Source organism: Perca flavescens, chromosome 18 (assembly GCF_004354835.1).
Source record: "Perca flavescens isolate YP-PL-M2 chromosome 18, PFLA_1.0, whole genome shotgun sequence".
In the NCBI taxonomy this organism is placed as follows: Eukaryota; Metazoa; Chordata; class Actinopteri; order Perciformes; family Percidae; genus Perca; species Perca flavescens.
The window spans coordinates 24,243,449-24,268,072 of NC_041348.1; the positions used below are offsets into that span (position 1 = coordinate 24,243,449).

Here is a 24,624-nt window from a genome sequence, read left to right on the forward strand (position 1 = left end):
ACATGTTTTTAGTGAAGCTTAGCTCACACCATGGAGAGAAAAGTAGATACAATGTAGATGTGTGAAAACGATAACCTGATAAGCCAGATAAAGGCTGACATTGGTGCCTATATGAGCACCGTATTTTAAGTGAGATTCAAATGCTAGTTTCTGTTAGAGCCTGTATCCAAAAATTGTGACATAAACTTAGTATCACAGCTAGCACAGAGCTCTGCACTAATGAGTGATCTGTCAACCACAAGTACCTGACTATAGATAACCAAGTTGTTATTCACAACCTTACAATAGGCTATGTTAAAAGAATTGAAACCTCCTAGAGCTGTAGGAAATAGGAGAAATAGTGATGAGAGTGTGAAAAAAATGATTAAAAGGTAGCAGAGAACCAGACAAAAGTGCAATGACAGGGGAAAATAGGACTTGAAGCCAAAACAGAAAAAGATGAAGATGTAAACAAGAGGGGGAGAGATGGAGGAGGACTGAAAAAAATGGCTTTTTAGCAATTTGACATTTTAGCTTGACAGTCATATTTTCTACCGCCAAAGACACACTGTATATCTGGTTCATGGGAAAGCGATACTCTAGCAGGTTTTGCACCAGTCTGTCACTACTCCATCTATTAAATCAGATCAGTTAGTCAATACAGTTGACTACACTGTTTGCACCTGCAGCGACTTCATACATCTCAAACAGAAACAGGGATGCAACAGATCTCTATTTATAGGCTGGGTAAATGTGGTGATGGTGTCTGACTGGCTCCATAATTAAGATCAGCTCAATTATCTCTGAGGTAAAACAAATGGTCCAATTATGTACAAATGTGTTAAAAAACAAGGTACGTACAAGACTAACCATTCAGGTCAACCAAGCTATTTGACTGCAGGATTCATTAAGTGGTTTAATAAATCTCAAATCCATTTCAACGTTAATGATAGTACTCCTTATTTTCAAGTGACAAACGGTGGACATTGAGTCAACATTCATGTAGTCTATATCCTTGACGTTCCACTTGCTCCGTTGCCGCCGGAAAATTTCACTCATTTAGGCTGCATTGCCTTGGGCTTCCTTTGTGTTGGCATTTTAAAGTCCGGTGGATTTCTGAGGACTATGGTTAACTGCTCCTCAGATCTCTGCAGGTTAAATCCAGACAGCTAGCTAGACTATCTGTCCAATCTGAGTTTTCTGTTGCAAGACTAAAACAACTTTTAAACAAACACGTTCCACCAAAACAAGTTCCTTCCGAGCCTATTTTGCAGCAGCACTGCTGCTTTTCTGCGGTGCCTAGCACCGCCCAAGACGATTCTGATTGGTGTAAAGAAATGCCAATAAACCACAGCACATTTTCCTCCCATCCTCGCTGTGTGGAGTAGCCAGACTCTCCTCCAGCGCGCTTTGGAGGAGGGTCTGGCAAAGCAAGACTAACATTCATGTAACTTCCAAGTCTTTGTAAAGGTCATAAATAGTAGTTGTTCCAGTTAGTCGGCCAAGAAATAGCAGGGTACAAGTTTATGTAGTACAGTACATGAATAAATGCCATCGAGACAGGTGACCATATAGTATTTTTCTTGACAAAAAGTAATTACTATTTATATGAAGGGAAGTCTAATATAAGGCATTCAAAATAAAAGCCTACACATTACTATTCAATGATTAGTGAGTAAGATCAGTGTTGGTAGATGTGGAAGGCTGGGAGAAAAACTTTGTAAATTTGCCATTCATTTGGTTCAAATATTGATGTCTTTGGAGAAAGAGACAGACAAATGAAGATGGAGCAAGAGTAGGCAACAGAAAGAGATCTAATGTCCTTTCACGCCACTCTGATGCATAACAACAGTTCATCTACTCTGTTCTGTGTTTAAGCAGTAGTAGCAGTTCCACTGAGAGTGGGCTGCATTTCCAGTCATTTTCTACAAAAGCCAGACTTGGTCATACGCAACTGATTCATAAGATGTTTCAATGAATGAGATTAAGTCTCTTAACCCAACAGCCATTCAGCTCCAGAGTACAAACAGAAGGAAGTCAATGTGGAGCCGCTGTGTGTGCTACCAGGAAAAAGATTTAGACCATTCATATCATATAGTTTTACATAGCACTCATATACTTATTACAGATAATGACATGAATGTGCGTTTTTTCCTGAATGCAGATGAGACATATTATGGACCTTTTCAGATAGAGAAACATTAGAACAGAGGACCTAAGCAGTCTTGTTCAGAGATGCCACAATCAGTAGGTTCTTTTTGCAGGATATTGCTCTCATCAAAAGACTACATATTCTTTCTGACCTCAGGATTTGTCACTAAAGATGCATTTACTTTATGCCATCCCTGTCCCACGTTATATGCAGACATACACGCATGCAGAATGTGTGTTGTTGTGCATATAAGTGTGTGTGCATGTCTGAGACGACATCATCAAAATGAATTATGCACTGCACATTTGAGCTCTGTATTAAAAAATGAAATAAAATTCCGCAGTCAAGCAGGTTTTGCCCCGCAGTACACTGTCATGGATCACAGAGTTTGAGATTTATATGGTGTTCCTATAACAAATTGGATTTTCTTGACTTAGTCTGTACGCATATTGCTTTAAATAATAGAGGCCCCCCATGCACGCAAGGCTGAAGTGTCCACCTCAGCAGAAGCGCTTAGAAATGGGGGCCCTCCGGTCAGGGACGAAGCCGGAGCCTCTCTAAAGTCCATCATCCTGTCTGATGAGACAGAGAGGACACAGGCGAGAGGGGTGTGAAGAGGTAGATAGAGGAGTGTGTGTCTGGCTTTGAGGTGAAAAAGAAGTGCAGATCAGGTGAAGTGAAAACATTCACATGAAGCAAACTTGAGCCTTCTTTTCTCCCCCTAAGCTCTCAGCTCATGACCCAGGCCGACAGTTCTTTTTACCCTCCATCAGCAACATGAAAAGGAGAGTACTTTTTTTTTCCCGGAATAAAGTTTACACAGAGGTCAGACTTTCATTCCTCAGACAGACCGGATAGCTACGGGTCAATTAGGGGACTAGACGAGATATACATTCAATGAGCATTAAAGTGTTTGGTAATACATCAGCGGCAGTCTGTGACAAGGTAAACCTCCCTCCCTTACAAGGGCTGGAAACGTTTTTTTCAGATCCATCAAGCTACAAGATGTCGTCTCTAGACAGCGGCTGTCATGGTTGAACGCACCCAGCAAATAGAAAATGGTGTTTCTGAGATGTTGGTGGGCTTACTGAAAAAACTAAAGATGAGTGAATTATTAGCAAAGTGACACAGAATCATGTTTTCTGAAAGTGAAACTATACTTAAATCCCTTGTGTCAGAATATAATTTAAATGGCATTAGTAATTTAAACAATGGATAATTTCTAAGCAGCGATTGGGTTTTAAAGTGATTGAGTGCTTGATCCTCTCCTTACCGTTACTTTGTGGTGCCCTTAAGCAAGGCTAGCACCCAACTGCACCAGCACAGCTTTTCAGTGACTGTGTTGCAAGGCTTCCTGTAAAAGAGCTTTCATGCTCAGCTAACTTAAAGCCCCTTAAAAAAACTTGACATCTTAAAGCGCCTATAATCAATATACTTATGAACACTATGCATCAAATGACAACGTAAAAACCATGTCATAGTTTCATCCTATTGTTTAGCTGTCCGGCCCACAACTTGAATGTTGTGGTTGACTCTGACGGCTCTTTTTTCTCGTGACGGTTTCTCTGACAGCAATATTTATTCTCTTGACAAATGCAATATCCCCCATAGTTGTCACAGACACACCACCCTTAGGAAAGTGTTTTATAACCTGTTTATATTTACTACTTCTACTCTAACAGTCTGTTTTTTTTCTTTTTATGTATGTTTACAAGCTCCTTGTTTACATTAGTATTCATACACAGTATTCAGAATTTATTATATTTTGTGCACTTTGCATAGTGTCTACATTTTTTTGCCTTATTTTATTTTATTTCATTTACCCTCATATACCATTTCCTATGTGCCTGGACTGTTTGATGTAAGCATAAATGGCAAATAAAAATCTTGAATCTTATATCTTACAGCATCGTTTTTTACTACAGCAGGCAGCTTCAGCAAAAAAGCTCTAAAAGCCCACTGTACACTACCTACTCAGCACCAAACGGAGGACAGACAAAGTTACGACTATCTGGTGAACATAGTGGAGCATTAAGCAGCAAAAGAGACAGATATTGCCCTCCGTAGTTGGTGGAGACCAGAGGCAGAGCTAAGAGAGAGTGAACATACTAATATTACATGTATCAGGTGGACACAAACACGACTCCAATTGAATGCTAATGTTGCTCCGTAACTGCTGGATGTGCAAATAAGCAACGGTTTGCTAACAAGTTCACCAAATCGACTTGATGATACGTCAATATTGTGTTCACAACTGGTTTTCGCCGCCCCAAAGTGGCAAAATGATCAGTTATTGCAGGTTTAAGTATTTCTCTATAACACCAAATATTCATGACATTTTTTAATTGGTAGGATTCATATTTGCTTTTTTAGGACTGTGTTGGTTTATGACTAAACCACCAACTGTCATCAGATTCCGATTCTAATGTTGCTGATTGGTGCACAGAAGTGAGTGACATCACCTTTTACCAACTGAGCCCTGTCCACTTCAAACCAGCAAAAAAAAAAAAGAAATGCACAAAAAACAATGTGTTCATCTAGAATCCCCATTTCACACAGTAAGAGGTAGCTTAAGAAAATACATTTCCAGGGGCATTTATAGGTGGTATAGTAAAGGCTAAAAACAATGCTAACTGGTTTATAGAAGAAAACCATTATGGCCATGCACAGAGCTGACCACAAGCTTGTAGGTGTTAAATGAAAACCCAGTGACCTAGAAGACACTTAAAGAGGCTCACTGTCTGCACCTTTTTCAGTCCTCTGTTGATTAATGAAGGTAATGATTTGGGTTGAGCGTCCACTCAGGCTGCCCTGCTCCTAGATTCTACTGCAAACTCAGCTTGGACCACCACCACAACATACTGCACTGTTGGTTCCTGCTGAAACTGGAATACCAAAGTTAAATTAATTTGTATTTTGGATTATGGTGTAAAACTTGATGCACACAGTATGGAATGACATTGATGAGTAAGTGCATTTAGAGCCAATATTCAAAACGAGGTATTGATTTGACTGTATAATGTTAGCTAATTAAATGTGTTAAATTTTAGTAGAAGTAGAAAAATAATGTAATAGTAGGCACCATTAGTATATCTTTAACATTACAAGCCAATAGATTATTTTGCAGTTAATTAGTTTAGTTCTTAATCTTCTTCTGAAACTAGTTTTTACAAATCTTCAAACAACTCCATAAATTATAATGCAACTCCAAATAGGAGCTCATCCTACATTAAATATCTAACAAATAATCTATTCTTAAGTGATCAATAAGTCTGTTATTTAACTAAACAGAGCTGCCCCCAGTCAAACCCCTCACATCTCATTTACACATTAAAAGCATGAAGGAGAGTTACACTTGGTCGGGGATGGCAGCAAGCTCGCTGTCCTTCAGCCGGAGCTGCCAAAGAACACACTGTAGCTTTGCCATTGCAGCCTGCTCAATCAATACAGAGGAAATCCTTCCTATTCAATTTAAATCAATCTTAGAGCGGTTCACCTGAGGTGCCGCTCTCTCCGTCTCACTTTCCAACTCCATTGAACAGGCAAACTTTGCAAGGGCATCAACTAGTGCAATATAGTAAATGCTGCACACTGTGCTGGAATGATGACTTTGAGATAGTATAGATTTTCTTTGCACAGAGAAATGACAAGTCCATAGTGCTTCTTACTTTCCATTATTCCAGGTTGTGTAGCACAGTTGAGATATCTGGGCTCAATTTCCAACAATCAAGAGAAGCCATAAGCTCACATTTATTATTTAGTTAGCTTTTCCTTAGACTTGTTGATATGAAACAATTTTAATAGGAATTGGGAGATATTGATGCCAAAATGCCAGCTCTTGCAATGTTAATGAAAGTGAAATCCTGCTTCTAAAACAACCAAGATGGTGTAGTGCTAGCCAAATATGTTAGTGTTGGTGTGCCTACCTGTTCTGCCTTAATAAGAAATCTTATTTATCGATATATGTGTAGAATGTCAGTCTCACATAACAGAATTATACAAGCTTTAGCCCACATTGATTTTAGCTCTGTCAGGTGGCCTACATTGATTCTGTCAGGTATACATCTACTGTAGACTGTGGAGACATTGACGCTCCTGTTACAGGTGAAGGTTGTTGACCTTTTTATTAATTTATATGAACTGTTCTATATATTTATTGCTATATTTTTGTAAATGCCCTTTTTATTGCACTATGGACCTTCCATTTGTGTCCTGAATAAAGTCATTATTATTATTCATATTATCTTCATCATTATCTGGCCTGTGATTCAGATCCGCTCCAAACATTTATTCATTGGCCCATGCCACACCCTTCCACCAAGTTTTATGAATATTTTCCGTAATCCTGCTGACAGACAGACAAACAAACTGAACAGAAACCCTAACCCCCTTGGCTGAGGTAAAAACCTATTGCTATAGAAACTATTTTAACTTATTTGAAATATCGTTGTGGTAATATTAAGATAGGTCTCCTGTAAGGTTTGTATCCCCCCCCCCCCTCATTTTGACGGACACTTGACTCCACTCTTGTCATACATACTTTGACAACTCTTCAACCAATTTCATCAGAGTAACTCAACCAAATCACGCCGTCATCACAACATTCATCAGAAGATAAGCTTACACTCTTTATCCTTTGGTTTAAGATCCAAAACCTAAACTCCAATCTTCTCCGGGCCACCTGCATGCATTACACAATAATCAGACGTAGGCTTAAGCAAAGCTTTTCAACCAACACAATGTGCCAAGCACACCAGAAATCTACCAAGTTGCACCACATTCATACATTTGTAGATTTGTAGACACTTCCTGTGTTCAACTTGAAAGCCCATTGACACTGTCCATCACTTTGACACTGTTTTACTGTAGATTACCATGTGGTATAAAGCATTTGATTTCTAAATGCTACTTCATCCCTATAAACATGGTGTTAAAGAGTCACTGGTCTTGTGCTGCCCCGACTCAAGCTCTTCCCCTGGTGTGGTTTAGTGCCAGGGGAGCAGAGCTGTATGTGCTGTGGAAGCATCATCTTTAAAAAGGCTAAATTTAAACCCCCAGAGTCTTCGCCTTGGTATGCAGAAGGCTTCCAGAACATAAACTCCAAATAAGCCCCGAGGAGCTTCTAGTGGACTGCAAGCCTCGATCACCTGGTTTTAATAAAGACGTAACAGTACCTCACCTGGAAAACTAAGTTAAAATTGAACCTCATATTTAAAAAAAAAAAAAAGGTAAAAAAAAACCTTGATTGACCTTTAGTTTAACCCCACTTAGTAACTGTAGCTGCTCCTGCCACGCATTCCATTCTCACACAGCACACATTTACAGTTTGACGATAACGGTGGAAATTTACCACACAACATTGTCGGCAATGTATAGAAACAATGGGTCTCATGATTTCAGACAGAAGTAAAAAAAAAGCAAACTTTCTAGCTAACTTAACCTTTAAAAAAATAAAAAAATAAATTAGGGCTGGGAGATATCGCCAGAATCTTCTATCCCGATAGGTAATTTCATATCTCGATAACAATATATATGGCATGTTTTCTGGTAATTTCATAAATAGTCTATATGAAACAACCACATGGTGAAGCTTATTTTTGTATACTCCTGTGTTAATTAAATACATGACAAAGTGCCAAACATTTTCTAATTTTATTAAGAACTTTGGTGCAAAATGAGTCTCTGCATCCTAATTTTTAGGAGGAATGACTGTAGCGGCACTATCTAACAATATATATAGTAGAGTTGTGACATCACAACCGTTCAGAAGTCCTGACAGCTCCTTTGAAGGCACCATATCAACGACTGGCTGTGTGCATTTCTCTGTGAATTGAGTGTTTTGATACTTTCACAGTATTTATATAGCACCTATGATACAATCAAAGTAGAGGGAGACAGGCCATTACAGCCTGATCCGGTTGGGGAGAGTTCTAGCCCGACCAGGCACCTCTCCTTAACCTGTCTCTCTTAATTATGCTGTTATAGTTTTAGACTGCCGGGGGACTTCCTTTGACACACTGAGCTTCTCTCTCCTCTCTTTCCATCTGTGTCTCCCATGTTCCAGAAATGCTTGTTACTAACCTAGCTCTGGGGAGCTTATTCCCCAGAGTCCATATGTTTTCTTTTCGCCCAGCATGTTTCCTTGGATTAGGGTGGCCCCTAAATCATGGTTGCAGCCTGTCGCCGTGGTCCTGCTGCGCGCCCTGCTATGCCCTGTCACACCCTGCTATGCCCCGTTACACCCTGCTATGCCCCGTTACACCCTGCTACGCCCTGCAGTGCCCTGCTACGTCCTGTGACGCCCTGCTATACTCTGCTATATCCTGTGACACCCTGCAGTGCCATGCTATGCCAGGAACTACTACAACTACTATTTCTAGTCCCTGATCCATTATGTTTATTGTGACTATTATCGCCACTGTTCATCACACCCCCAACCGGGACCGTCAGACACCGCCTACCAAGAGCCTGGGTCTGTCCGAGGTTTTTTCCTGAGAGGGAGTTTTTCCTTACCACTGGTACACTGAATGCTTGGTCTTGGGGGAATTACTGGAATTGTTGGGTCTTTGTAAATTATAGAGTGTGGTCTAGACCTACTCGATCTAGAAAGTGTCTTGAGATAACTCTTGTTATGAATTGATACTATAAATAAAATGTAATTGAATAGACCTGCTTTTTAATTAAAAAAAAACCAAACATGGAAATCTCACAAAGTGGCCAGTTTTATGTAGCTCAACCACATTACATTACAATTTCCAATAAAACGTGACTATCACCTGACTGTGACAATGTACACTAATGTCATTCCAGTGAAGAAGCAAGGTAATATTTCTTATTTGTTTAATATAATGTCGTTGTTCCATACAGCAACACAAACAATAGGTAGCGATACAACTAATAAAACAAGTGACTGCGCATCATTATCTGATGCCACTGCAATTATCACTAAGTGTTCTCAAAACATTGGAGTTAGCAGACTGAGAACATGTCTTGCATAAATTAAAGCCAAAACAATGTTGTTGTTTTTTTTAAGGTCAATTTTTTTAATTTATTTTTTTCATTTTAAACAACAAAAACAGAACAGACAAACACACTTGAACAAGAACAACCCCCCTCTCCCACCCCCCACCCTTTGTTAATCCTTGCTGTAGAGAGCTCAAGCATAACTATGTCCAGAAAATACGCCAACCACTGTGTTATACAAAGCGAGTGGGGGGGTGGGGGGAGCCAGCGCTGAACTATCATTTTCTTGGTTGCGGTTGAGCCAAGCCAAAACAATGTTTGAAGTGCAAGCCAAAGCTGAACACAGATCATTTTCTTAAAGCCATAGTGTGTAGTTTCTGTCGCCCCCATGAGGAATTCTAAGTAATGACAACAAAACTATCGGCGCGTCCACATGATACAAGCCTTCAGTGATCGCGCACCGCCCCCACCCCTCCTCCACGCAGTTGCTAGTAGCCAAGGAGGACACAGAGGATTAAAAAAACATGATGGACTCTTCAGAAGAGGTCATTATCTTCACTTGAGCTTCTGCGCGGGAAAGTCACCGGACGCCACAATCTTCTGAATATAGTCATGCTGAGAAATACAGAGAGAGTTGTGTGGAGCTGATTAATTAGCTTTGTAGCAACTCATTTGGCAACGGCTTGAATGTAACGGACGTTCATTAATATCGAACATTTATACACTTAAAGAAAAAACGACAAAAAAAAGTTGAAAAAAACAACAAAAACATTGGGAAAAAAACTTTGTAAAACAGGCCAAAAAACAATGAAAAAAGCTACAAAAACTATGTGGGCCAAAGTCTAGTGTGAACCTAAATTGATTTGCGGGCCGGATCAAAATCTGCGAGGGGCCGGATTTGGCCCGCGGGCCTTGAGTTTGACACGTGTGCTTTAAGGTAACCACCAAACCACCTAAGTAAATACTATTTTGTTGTCATTTGCATGCGTGCACTGTAGTATGACATTTTTCAATTAAAATATGTATCTCTGGAGAGTTAAAGAACTGTCCAAGAAAAGTAATTCCTAATCAGTAAACAAAGGATTTTAAGGCACTGTGAGTTGTTTTGTCATTAACTTAAACTCTAGTATCTCCATTATCGGCTTCAGGGTCTATAAAGTTACAGATGGGACTGCAGTAGTGGCACATTTTCCTCAGTTTCCTTAGACAGAGAAGCTCTCATCGCTGCCAGCTTTCCTAACGTTACACATCAACAGCAAGGTGAGACTGGCTGACGTCCGTGCTGAAATTAAATCACAATGTCTGGACTTCCATCAACACCTGACAGTCACGTCCAATCGCAGAAGACTTTGCAATTTTATTTCTTAAATAAATATCTGACTTGGAGGACTTCCAAAACTGAAACAAAAACAGCCCTACAAATGCAATCAGTTGAGCAAGACATGCCATTTGTAAAAAGGCTTATGCCATAATGTTCAACAGATTGTATTTGTATTGTATTTCAATTAGCGCTTTTTTTTAGGGCTTCCTGTGAGGGCATGTTTCAAGGTTTGATAACAAGGCTATGTGGAGCTCAGGGGAACCCCCCCTTCTCAAACCGCTGTTGTCATGAGATAACCGGGATGCCATTGTGACAGTAGATCTGAGAGGCATGGGTCAGCGTATAACTAGCATCACAAATAGGAGCTGTTAACTGCAGGGTCCTGCATGTCACTAACAACCAGCCAAGCCTTCACAGGGATTACATATAGATTAATAATATACTATGTATATCAACATCTCAAAGCCATTAGAGATTTGAGTGCACTATCTCAGCCAAATGGACATCCAATGTAAAACCAGAACACAGAGAACGTCACTTAAAAAAGTGACCACACCAGCATGTTTGCATGTTTTAGTTCCTTTAAGGGCCACATTTTATAAATGAAAAAATGGTTTTATTCACCATGAAATATTACACAGTTCGTGAAAATGGTAGTGTATTTTGAGAGAAGAGAATATATATCAAGTTGCATTATAGGAAATGTAGGATCCAGGAACTAACTACTAGGAACTAAAAAAAAATTAATGAGGACGGTTGTTGACTGCTCCTCAGATTGAGACAACTAGCTAGACTATCTGTCCAATCTGAGTTTTCTCTCACACGACTATTTTGCAGCTGCTCTGTGCGGAGTTTAGCACCGCCCATGACGATTCCGATTGGTTTAAAGTAATGCCATTAAACCAGAGAATGTTTTCCTCCCATCCCCGAATGCTATGTAGTGTAGCCAGACCCTCCTTTGGCGTGCTATGGAGGAGGGTCTGGCAAAGCGAGACTATGTAGCCCATTACAGTTAACCAAATGTTTTTTCAACATTTTTTGTCCATGTTACTTTATTGTGGTAATGTAGTTTAAGTAAACAATACGTCTGCGATGCATGACCTCACTGCAACAATGCAACTTGATGTTAACTGTGATGTGATTACACAACTCAAGCAAATTCCATGAGTGGACTGATAGGCTAGGTTTTTCATATTGTAGAGAAATTAATTGAAGCCAATGGTTGAGCAAAATACTGTTAATCCACATAACTAAATCACAGCAGCATTGTTTGCAGAATGGTTACTTGTGATGTAAATGTAGTGATTAGAAAAAGGGCGAAATCATGGAAAACCACCGGTAAAGTCCTTGTAATACTAAACCTTGATAAATATATTAGCCTATTTAGACAGCAACAGATTCCAACCCAAAAATAAAATAAAAACAAATTTGGGAACTTGAGATGTACACCTTTTCCTCAGTTTTTGGAACATGCCTATTGGATTTTGGGTTTAGCATTCCACCGAGAATTTCAATTGTTGACGAGCAACCTCCTTTTTCAACAAAGTAAAAACAAGCTGCTGTGACGTATGGACAGTTGTGTTTTATAAATCCATGGCAATTGAAAGTGGGGGCCCAGATACATGAGGGGTCCTGGGTAAGGTTCAAGGTTTTCAGTAACACTACAAATTATACCAATTACAGGATATCTGACGATTCAAAACTACACTTTTACAAAATGTAGACTACAAATAATGTGCAGAGTTAAAATCAACACAAGGATAAGGCCAACAAAATAAATGCAGAATGATATGGTATGAAACCAGGTAGTCTATACCAGCTGGGCATGCTGAATAAATGAGAATCCTTGCTCTCCATGCAACACCTGGGTCACAAATCTTCATGAAGCTAGAGAAGAATACGTGCGCGATAGATATTTCCACCACACCAACATACAAGCTGTCATATCATTTACAAGGATAACTGCTGTGCAGTACCACATAGAGACAACGTAAGCAATCTGCGTCAAACTAAAATAGTAACCGGCAGGAGCTTGCGTGTGAGCACAATTTATGGAAACTCTTCTCCCCTGGGAGGAGAATACATCCATAAAAAGAAAGAAATAGCCGAATAGAAGAAAATAAATGTTTTTGCACAATGCCTTCTCGAGAAAAACAACACCGATCAGAAAGCAATGAAGGGTGGAAAATGAGAAGGGGGCCCCAGCAGACGGGAGTCTCATTGAGATTCCCCACATCTAGAGTCCTGTCGACAGGTGCGCCGTGGCCGTGGGGTGCAGCGTGCAACCTGCGGCAACTCCCTCCCCCAACACCCCCAAAAAAAACATCATTCGTGCACAAGCAAAGTCAAAATGAAGCAAAGTCAAAATGAACCACTGACGATGCATTTTCTTTCCAAAACTTCCACAATAATCCCACTTGGATCGGTGATTTACTTAAATGATGTGCTGTCTGTCGCCTGTGAAGGCGTTAATTGGCGAAAGGAAACTGAAGTGCACGCTTTGAAACGGCTCAGCACGCACCCATGAAATTATCTTTACTTACAGTTCTCAAGAACTGGATCTCGTCTTCCCCTTCTCCGCCCTCAGCCATGGCTGTGAAGGAGCCTGCACAGACTCTGGAAGCCACCACTGACTGCCGGCAGAAACGCGATGCTGTGCCTCTCAAGCCGATATTAGCATACAGCTCATCCACAGCCATATAGGGCAGCCCGGCCGAGCCCCCACCCCCTCCTCCTCCTCTTCTCTTCTGCTCTCCTCTCCTCTCCCACCTACCTACCCCCCTCTCTCCCTGCTCTTCCTCCCCCTCCTCCCTGCGCCCCGATGCCAGCAGCAGCAGTGCGGACCCGCGGGCGGACGGAGCAGGAGCATCAGAGGACGAACCCCCGGTGGAGGTGGAGGTGATGCTGCTCTGCTGGCGTTTGATGATGCTCAAGGGGCTCAAATACTTCTACTTTTAAAATGTTTGAGGTGAAATTCCTTTTGCCAAGTCAGTTGAGTCAGCACCTAACGGCTCGCTGTCTGGCAATGACGCATGGTGGTCAGAGGGTACAGCTACTAGAATTGGGGGGCTGAATGTAAAGTTACGAATGGCCACCTCACCCTCCCTCACCCCTTCATACAGCTGACACATCACACTTGTGTCAAAAGTCTGCGGACATCACATGTCATTTTAGTTTACAGAAATAGACCACAACTGGCCTGTTTGTTGCTGATTAAGCACACTTATACTGTCTTGCTTAATTGCACATTGCTCATTTATATTTATGCACATGTTACTGTATATCCTCACTTGTTGCCAGCTTGCTTATTTACTTAGGCTACTTATGTTCTTTGCTTATTCATTTGATAGAAATAAGTGTGATAAACTCAGACTCAGGTGTTTTTAGATCATTTACATGTTTAAGTTGGCTCATTGTCTGTTTTTATTGCACTATAGAAAAGTCTAATGCGCTCATCATCAGTTAGGCTGCAGCTGTATGTGTCATTTGAAACTAGCAGGAAGAACTACCAGTGGCTCTATTAAAGCACTGTGTTGCTGAGAAACAGGGACATTTCACCATGCCTGTCCACACTGACTGATTTATACTGACTTGATTTGATAAACATGTTAGATTTAAAAATGATGTTAGTAAGATATGAACCATATTGTTTCTCATTTTTAAATGACATAAAGGCAGCTTTTTCAATGAGTTATAATTTCCAATTCAAATCTCACAACATTAGGATCGTATAAAAGGTTGTCTAAAATATTTCACTCCCTTTAAAGCTTTATAATAATAAATGTCACACAGAGGCTGTGCAGTTTGTAACACAGAAAACCCATCTATTCAAATTAGCTTGATTTTATCTACCTTTAACGTCAGCAATGGCCAATTCACATCAGTCAGGTGTCCATATGTGCACTTCATATGGTCACAATCACTAATCAGGAGACACAAGGAAATCTGGAGCTCCAGATCAGGTTTCCTTCCAAGACATTGCTGACATCTAGTGATCATGTAGTGAACTTACAGTCTAACTGTGTACTGCACTACAAAGCCAAAATGTAACAAAAACCAAAATCTTTTTGTTCTGTTTTACCATATAAAACATATATTACGGTATGCCATAGAAATGGATCTGTTCTTATAAAAACAACATGTACATTTTGCTATGATAAACAGGTAAAAAACACACCACAGTAACTGCACTCTGCAAGTTAAGGGAAAATCTATTTTGATTCACTCACTCACACAGACACACACACACACACACACACACACACACACACACACACACACACACACACACACACACACACACACACCATTTATGTATGTCCACATGAAGAAAAATGGTAAAGGGACACAAATATTACAGATGCAGTACAATACTTACGCAAACTCATGGACCAGTGGCATGCAGCAGGTCTTCACAATATCACTTAATAAGCACAATACTCAGTTCTTAAGGGTATATGTAGCAACGTCTCCACCATAGTGTGTGTGCCAATAATAGCAGATATGGCACAGTACGGCTTCCAACCTGTGTGTGTGTCCTAGGCTACCAAATATGAAAACGAGTAGTCTGCACCTATAGCCTAGCTCTGAGATGGTGTTTAGGAGTGGTTGGTATTTAACTACTTTGGTGTAGAAAGCCTCCTCCATGCTGGAATCAAAAGGTGCAGCCTACCTCCAATCCAATCCAATCCAATCACACACACACACACACACACACACACACACACATACAAACAGTTAAGTTAGTTAATGTGTGCCTGCCATTGTAAGTCAGTATAATGTATTGGATAATGTATGACCTGAAGGTCTGTCTAGTTTTTATGTGAATGCATCAACAGTTTTGTGCTCCATACTTTTTAAACTATCAATCATGCTAATATAAATTACATTTACATATTTCTTAGTCTTTTTTTGAGTAATCCAACACATAATTATCCTAACTATCTGTAGTTTTAGTGAAATTAACAGCTGTTTGCTTTCTTTAAACTACTGTAATCCATCAAAGGCAGCAGGCCAGTAGGTCAGATTAGCCCGGTGTGCACTGACCAGTGTGCAGCTCAGCATGGTGCACAGTTGACCTAGATAGAGTCCACGGTCAGTGTGGCAGGAGGGCAGATATGACATTGCATGTATCAGGTAAGAGATTATACACCGCTTTTATGGCTGAATAAGAACATTTAGGCTACTTAAGTGCTGCACTAAATTAATTTTGAGATACTTGGGAAATATTGTACTTTTTGCTCCACTACATTACAGTAATATTAAGATAATATTATAATATATATTAATTTAAAGTTTAGAGGGGCCTTTCTGCTGTATGTATAATGCATACTTTTACTTTTGATACTAAAACATATGTATTGTATGTAATGTATTTTGCTGTTGATACTTATTTCTACTTAAGGAAGATTTTGAATGCAGGACTTTACTTGTAATGGAGTAGTTTGCATTTTAGTATCGTTACTTTTACTTAAGTAAAAAATCCTTATTCTCATCTACTTCTTATGTGTACATAACTGTCTTTGTCAAGAAAGAAAAAAAGTCATTGCAAAAAAAGTATCACACAAATACTAACACAGCTGATTGGTTTACTGTGTTGATCCAGTAGATCAATGTCAAGAGGATTAGATTGATTAGGAGAAAAATCCTCACTGAGCCTATACCGTCTGTTTGTTTAAATGCTCCACCTCAGTACAGTCATCAGAGCATTAATGGTAGGGAGTCTTATCTGAGGAGCCAATAGGAGTCATTCGAATTCTCACGAACAGCGCTGATTGGATGGAACCTGTTGGTTGTCTTCTGTCACCTTAGTGTCGCTGCCACAGAGGAGTGACCTGCTGCTGCACGGAGATGCAACGGATAAAAGTAAGTAAATAATAACATGTTAGAACTGATAGAGAGAAATATATATATATATATATATATATATATATATATATATATATATATATATATATATATATATATATTTCTTTCACATGCATATTATCTTTGAACAAACCTGTATACTGTGGATCTGTTTGTGATGTCTTAGTGCTGCAACTAATGATCATTTTCATCAATGATTATCTGCTTATTATCTTCTCCATTAATCATTTAGTGCATATGTCTGATAATAATAATAATAATAATAATAATAATAATAATAATTAGAAAGTCTTACATTTTCCCAAAGTCTAAGTTGACATATTCAAATGTCTTCTCTCTTGTGCACCCATACAGTCTGTTTTTATGGTTTGGCGTAGTCTTGAACCCTGAGAAACATCTCATTCTGCTTTATTTCTTATGACAAGTAAACTATCTACAAGTAGACACATACACGTTTAACTCATTTCAAACAAATGTAAAATAAACCTTTATCTTTCTGTGTCAGGATTCATGTTGTCCAGTGGTCTAACCGCTCCAAAGAATACATTCATTCTGTAAATGAATTATTTCCCTCTTTTAATGTCGTAATCAAATAACATCATGGAGAGCACTCGTGCTACCTTAAACCTCTACATCCCGATCAGGGAGAGGAGCTATGTGAGTCCATCCCTCTCCCACTGCAGGGGCCCAGCTTCCCCCTTTAAAGCCCCTCTGAAGCACCATGGAGGACTAACCTCCAACTACAAGGAGGAGGGTCGGGCTGAAACAGTAAAGCCGGGTCAAGCAGACAAGTTTGGCCTTTCGAACTTGAAAGAAACCCTTACAGTGTTGGATGACTCCTCTGAGTTCTGGCTGACAGAGTTGTTCCCGTTGTGTTTGGAGTGCCAGACTTCCATGAGCATGGGAAACCAACAGGGCACGAAGATTAAGCCTAACTTTCACAGTTATGCAGAGTGTCGCAATGCTTTACCGAAATCCCCCAGACTGCAGATCCCTCGGAAGAGGAGGAGAAGAGTGGATGGGCTTGTTTACACCGGCAGCCTTCAACATAACTCCAGGATGACACCCGGGACTCCACAGGCACCTCCAAAGGCGAGGAGGCTGACAGAGCTCCAGAAAACGAGCTCTCCTACCTTTGAAGAGTGGGACTTAGAGGAAAACGGGTCGATTGTCTGCACTCCTGCAGCCCAGAGAAAGAGAGCTATGGGAAAAGAAAGAGTTTCATCATTGGAGGAGAGGAACAGAAGTCCAAAGAAGCTAAAGTCAGCACGGAGAGTGAAGCTGCCTGATGCTCCGTCTGCAAATGTTCATAGATCTTCCAGCAAAAAGAGAAAGGATTTATCTGTGAAAGAAGAATGTGCTCTCCCTGACTCTGACACAGACCTCTCAGAATATGACAATGATTTGTACTCAATGTATATATCTCCCATTAGGAAGACAGAAGACAGTAACAGGAATACTCAAAACGCCCAGATCTCGCAGGCAGCAAGAGACACAGATGAGGACAATAAGGCACAAGGTGTAGAGGAGAAGTCCTCTCAATGGAGGTACGAGGAGATGGGGAAGAAGGCTGCAGCATGGCGAGTAATGGGCAAGATCGAGGAAGTGGAAGGGATCATACGTCGGGTGAGTCTCACCAGTTCGGACTGGATCAAAGAAGGCAGTGACGGGAAAGATGAACCTCAGTTTGTCTCAGATGGATGCTTTGGGGAGACGGAGGAGAAGGGGCGCAATGTAGAGGAGCCTCTGTTTGCTGAGGAGCTTCGAGCTCTGGGTGAAGCTCTGAGTCAGAGTCTGCGTCAGGTCCTGAAGATGGAGGGAGCAAAATCAGAGAGTGAACCCTTCACAGAGGCCAAGAAAACTTTTTACGAGCCAAACCTTGTAGGATCGACAAGTAGGCCTCTGAATCTACTGTCCCATTCTTGCCACTCCACCTCTACTGTGCCAAATAATTCGTCATCATCCTCTCTTTCACCCTCGCTGTCTCCGTCTGCAATCCCGGATGTCTCTCCAAGAACATCTAGCAGCTTCGAAGGCATGTCTCCCATCCTATCGCCTCTATTTACAGCCAGTCTGCCCAGCAAGCGCTCTCTGCCTCTGAGCCTGACCGAGCAGCAAGAAAAAGTCATCTCCGCCACCACAATGTCAGGGACAGGAAATGATGAGGAGAATAGCAGGAAGCGTGAACAGAATCAGACGTACAGATTCACCAGTGAGACAGAGGCCAGTCAAGACTATCTACTTTCTTCAGGTAATAATGCCGATTATGCTACTACAACACTCAATGAGTCATATATATGTAATTAAAAAAAATATGTAATCAAAAATGAACAAAATTAGTAATTGAAGCTGAGGTTCAAAGTCAGTCCTGCCTTTTGGAAACAACAGTTGAGCGAACCACAAGGTCCACTTAGTAGCTGCTCTAGAGCCTTACACGATCTTCATCAGCAGATGGAATTCAATACAGTTTACAATAATAGACAATTGACAATATTCTATCAATAGTTTTTGATAGTAAAAAGATATAATCTTCTTAAAGAATTGCAGCGTAAAAGTATAGCGAAATGTGAACACATTTCATTGACAGGATGTTACATCACAGACACTCCCACCCCCAAATGTTGTTGTGCTTCATGGTCAGTCAGCGTACAGGGGATTGAAGAGGACAAAATACCTTTTTTTGTAGCTAAAAAGGGATGCGTGTGCATAACAACTTGATGTTGACTTAGTGGTTGGTTAGTGGAACAGAAGAGGTAGAAGAGCAGACGGCTCTAAAGGTGGTACATGCTGAGTCCTGAATGTCAGATTTAACATTGACTAAGACGCTCTGATTGTAATGCTCTGAATTTAGTCTGGTGGTGTCTGATCTCATCCTCGCACACATGCACGCACACACTCTCTTTCTCACCACAGCTGCTGAAGCAGACCTTAAGGATGTGTGGTAGCCTTTAAATAATGACCCCTTGCTGGTTTTGACATACCACCACGTGTGTGTGTGTGTGTGTGTGTGTGTGTGTGTGTGTGTGTGTGTGTGTGTGTGTGTGTGTGTGAGTGTTCACTCAGGCATGAAGTACTACGGAGCACCTGATGTGGATATAGCCTCGTAGTCCTGCGCTGGCACTGACCTGAGGCAGCCAGAGTTTCTAAAGAAAGAATAGCAAGAGAAAGTGTGTGTGTGTGTGTGTGTGTGTGTGTGTGTGTGTGTGTGTGTGTGTCTTGTAATAAGAATTAACCATGTTGGATTTCTTTGTCGATAGATGCAAAAGAAACACATAATAATGTGGATTACATGATACAATGTTGGAGCATCTTCCAGCATGGATTTTATAGTTGAAAAATAAACATTGGTCATTAGAGTACAAATAAACTCATGCTGTACAGCTAAACTTTGATCTAACCCACAGAACCTTATTTTAAATTTCTAGGAGATCCCCACATTTACAAAAAGGTATTGTATACAGACTGGATTGTTTTTGGAAAGTTATAGAAAATGATGCACAAGGCATCTAAATCGTTTGCTATTTAATAAGATAAAATGGTGGAGTCTTGGGTTGTAATATCAGTTTAAACATCATGTAGTTTCAATGAAGAGCAAGGAGCTGATATTCAGTATACTGTATATGCAGAAACAGGGTTGAATAAAATTATTTGAGCATTATAGCTCCTTCAGGGGAAAAAAAGAGAACAGTATATGTTAATGAATAAAACTGTAACTCACTGAAATGATTGCTCGAGTCTGGCAGCTAGATCAGTATGTAATTGGATGTCTCTTCCTCACTTTTTAGGAAATGAGAGCCTGGCCAGGCTGTGCAGCAGGACGCCCGGCTATCTAAATAGGATTAATGCTCTGAGCTTTGTGAAATAACAACACATCTTTAGAGGATGATGATTAGAGCAAGAGGAAAGACAAGCAGAGCCTTCTGAGGGGTTTAATCTCAAAATCCTGTGTTCTTTTCATCCTGGTCAAATTGAGCACATAACACATTTCCATAAACTGTTTAATCTGGCTTTGAAGACGGTTATGTGTCCGCTGAATGTCACACAACTGGCATCTCTGTTGGCGCTCTTATCTGAAATGATACTGATAGATTTATTGTAGAATAGCTTCTTCTCTGTACCCACAAGATAGAGCGAGGACTATGTGACCAGCTCGGCAATAAATGGGGAAAATCTGGATACAGGAAGTGAAAGAAAACAGTCCTCTCCTCAAGGTTCAGCTGCCTTTGATCACACCTGGTATTAGCTACATGTTTTAACCAAATTGCCCCACGGGACCATCAGTACATTTTTAGCTTGGCCAGAGTAGGAATTAAAGGGGAACTATGCAGTTTTTTTAGCTTAATTTACCTTAACTGAACAGCTTCGGTGTCATTGGAATGGTTATATGACTTTTTTCGGGTTGAATGGTGGTCGTCTCGCTTCCCCCTAGCGCCTGTGAGCGGAAAAACTACCCTTGCAAAGTTGGAGCGATGGAGTTTTTCACACTATCTTCATGGCAGAGCCGGCAAAAAAGAAGCAAAAAGCTAGGAAAGCATTGTTGGAGGAACAGAGAAAGAGGAAACGGCAGACTGACCGAGCGAGGAGTCAGAAACGAGTAAACATAGGAGCTGCCAAATATCTATTCTGAAGCTGTAGGGGGAGCTCTATTGAGAAACCTGCGAGAAAACAGTGAAGAAATGGCCAAAACTGCATAGCGCCGCTTTAAACCCCTAATTGCCTAATTGCTCCTAACTCCTAGGAAGGGGATTGTTCAACAGAAAACAGACACATTTACTTACATATGTATCCAAATGATTTTTTACTAATTGTTTTGTGTGATAATTAAATCTGTTATAAATCTGCAGTGTGTACTTTAATGGTTTTTCAATTAGCATGTTTGGCCGGGGATCAGTGTCTGTCAAGCATGCACACCATGCATCAGTAATCCATCCAATATACAACACAGGGGTGGTAATGCTTAATAAAACACAATAGCAAAAACATTTCTATGAATAGCTAATGTTGTATGTGCATGGTGTATGCATTTATTAGGTCAGCTAAATCTGTACATCTTGGGAGCAGCTTTCAGGGTGCAGGCTCTATTTTTCTTTTTCTTTTTTTAGATTAGGATATGTATGTTTTAACTCTGCTATGCATAAAGAATATAGTTACATATTTAAAAATGTTTTTTTTAAATAATTGCAGGAATAAACAGACTCATTCTGGAGGCATTGCTGAAAACACATGTGAAACATGAGCAATTGAGAATTTAGCTTAATACACAAGTTTTACTCTGCAGGGCTTGAGAATCACTCAGAGATCTCTGTGTTGATTAATTTGGCACTCTGCCCAAAATCAGAACTGATGCTGTTTTGTTTTTTTAAAGAAATATATCTTCATCACAAGGAAAAAACAAAACAGATGTGTGCAACTTTTACTTGCAGTTTAAGATTTCCTAGCAATTATGCTTCTTCTCTAATCCCAATTTGCCTCCTTTTTCCCCCAGATGAGGCGCTGCAGAGACAGGAGAAGATCTGGCAGCAGGAGGTCGAGGAGTCTCTCTCCTTCTGCAGGTCACTTTCTCATCCCTCCAGACCGAAACACATCGACTTCCTGCGCATCACTGCCCCGGAAGATGACAACATTGATACACCGACATCCATGCCCCTCCAACCCGAGTTTCAGGTGAGTAGCTTTAGAGACCGGATCTGTGTCTTACTGTCTAGATGGAGAGTTTTTACTACCACAAACTGAATGTCCGCAGTTTTCTCATCTGAGCAAATGACAGCATTTTAGCCAGTTACAAGGACATAGTCACTTTAATTAGCTGCTGTAGTGTTTGACTAAAATGTCAGCTTGCAGATTATTAGCTAATGATGGTGTGCCAAAGTAATCTTGAACCAGTACCTAACCCTTTACCTGCTTCAGGGGCACACGCTTTTAAATAGCACACCATGTAAAATTCTGCATGTGTGGTGTCGGAAAAGTTTGAATAAAGAAAAACGTGTTGTTGTGGGTTTGGACTTTACTCAGGTGCTCCTTTGTTTGTGATGCTTTCCGTCTTAATTTCAATGAAATATTCTCTTAATAGCTTTGTAACACTGGAAAAAAAATGTTGTTCATGTGTCATCATCATGACATTGACTTGCATTTTCACACTACAGTGAGAGAGTGAGATAATCTAGTTCCAGACCAAGGTTCAACAAACTCATACAGTGTGTGTTTGTGTGACAAAGAGTTCCTTGTGGTTACATAACAGAAGGGATTTAATGCGACTGTAGGTGCATTGTATAAGCAATGTTATCTGTATTAGCATGAAATGGTAGTTTACAGGGCTTTAAAGCTCTTAACTCTGCGTCTCTCCCCCTTTGTGCACGCGTGTGAAGTTAAAAACATGAGACAAATTACATATATTTTGAACATTGTGTGAGGGTTTTGTTTTCACACTAAGGTAACACACTGCATGAAAAAGTAGGTTGTGTTTATTTATAACTTCAGAGAACTAGGCGCTGATTGGCAGAGAGTGCACTTGAGGTGAAATACTTTGAGTTTTCATCTTTAAAAAAAATCTAATCTCCATCAGTGATGTAGAAAAGCAAAGGAACAATAAGAACAGACTACAAGAGAATGGAGACCTGTTGATGCTGCTGCATTGTTTATTGATGTATATGAGCATGCTGCAAATATGGGTATTGATTTTAATATTCTTTACTTTATTTTGGGGGTTTTATTTTCCCTTTGCATTCTATCTATCTCCTTTTGTTTATTTATTTTACTATTATCAACTGTGTTTTATTTTCCATTAATTATGCCTATTCTATCAATGTTTTTATGTTAATTTTTGTTAACTTGCTCCCCAGAAATTAAAGTAGAAAGATTTAGGTACCATATCCAGTTTGAAGCTACTCTGAACTTTACATACTACTTACATACATCATTAGCAGAAATTATTTGGCAAGTTTACGACTGCAACTATTCAGTAAAGACAGTTTTACTACAGTTACACTATATTGTGTTCTGGTGATCTACTGTACATTAGGCACACACTGTATGTCTGCTGCCTGGTGCTGGACACAGTCCAGTGTGTTCAGTAGAGTTGTGTATATGGTTTCTAATTTTCATGGGATTATCCAGATTCATTCCGGTTACATAAAGGCCACGGTGGCCCTCCCTCGGGAATGCAAAAAGCACTTTATCAGTATTCGTATGATTAAGTGTAGCCAGTTAAGTCACCGCTGCAGGTTTCAGATACATCTCCGAGTAAGAGAAAGTTACACAGTGTAATGACGTACAGTAAAAATGTCGCTCACCTGCTGCTGCCTGTGATAATGTAACATAAAAGCAAACAAGGGCCGACTTGAGAACTAAGACTTAAACCAAACACGAACAGGTGAAAGAGGAAGCTTATAGTCTCATTTGGATTTTTTTTTTAATTCAGGAATCTATAATTAACATTGGAGAAAGACTCTTCCTCATGTACTTTCTGTGTTCTTTGGCCATTAGGTGCCTGTCTTTGTGCACTTATTAAAATGTTCTTACTTTTCTGCATTCCTGTTTTTCTTTGTGATATACTTTTTATGGTAGCTGATGAGAAGTGTTTTCATATGGCCCATCTTAAAAAAACTTTTACAATCTTTTATTTAGTTTTTATGGTACACTGCTTTATTCTGTGTTTGATCATCATACATGGTAAAAATGTTGCCATCTGGAGTTTTAATGATCTGTGGGCCTACACAGTGTAATGACGTACAGTAAAAATGTCGCTCACCTGCTGCTGGCTGTGATAATGTAACATAAAAGCAAACAAGGGCGGACTTGAGAACTAAGACTTAAACCAAACACGAACCGGTGAAAGAGGAAGCTTCTTGAGATTTCTTTTTTAAATTCAGGAAATCTATAATTAACAGTGGAAACAGACTCTTCCTCATGTACTTTCTGTGTTCTTTGGTCATTAGGTGCCTGTATTTGTGCACTTATTAAAATGTTCTTACAGTATATACATCATTTTTGTTTGTTTGGTTTGTTATACTTTTCTGAATTACTTTTTACAATCAAATTCTTCCTTATTTTGTATTAACCACCAGCTTGACTGTGAAACAATTTATATCCTTGTTTTGAAAGTGTATTTATTTTTGTTTGTTTGTTTATTTTATACATATTTCTTTATTCACTTTTTATTATCAAAACTTCCCTTCTTTTGTATTAATCTGTCACTGACTTGAATGTGTAACTTCATTTTGAAAAGCTATTTGTATCTCATTAGTGAAGGCAAGTTTATCCGTAGAATTTGTTTTAAATAATGCATCAACAACAATATAAACATTAAAACTAATTCTAAGCCAATAACTAAACCAAGTACTTT

At 39.9% G+C, this 24,624-nt stretch overlaps 1 protein-coding gene across 5 annotated transcripts in view; it reads right to left on the reverse strand.

The window, feature by feature from the left end:
* The window catches only part of ryr3 (ryanodine receptor 3), a 125,948-nt gene extending 112,863 nt beyond the window's left edge, over positions 1–13,085 (reverse strand). For all 5 annotated transcript variants that reach the window (XM_028604543.1, XM_028604541.1, XM_028604542.1 and 2 more), the window contains exon 1: positions 12,959–13,085. In XM_028604543.1, coding sequence (XP_028460344.1) covers positions 12,959–13,006 — 48 coding nt within the window. In that variant the 5' untranslated portion in view covers positions 13,007–13,085. The remainder of the gene's footprint in view (positions 1–12,958) is intronic.
* Positions 13,086–24,624: the final 11,539 nt, after the last annotated feature.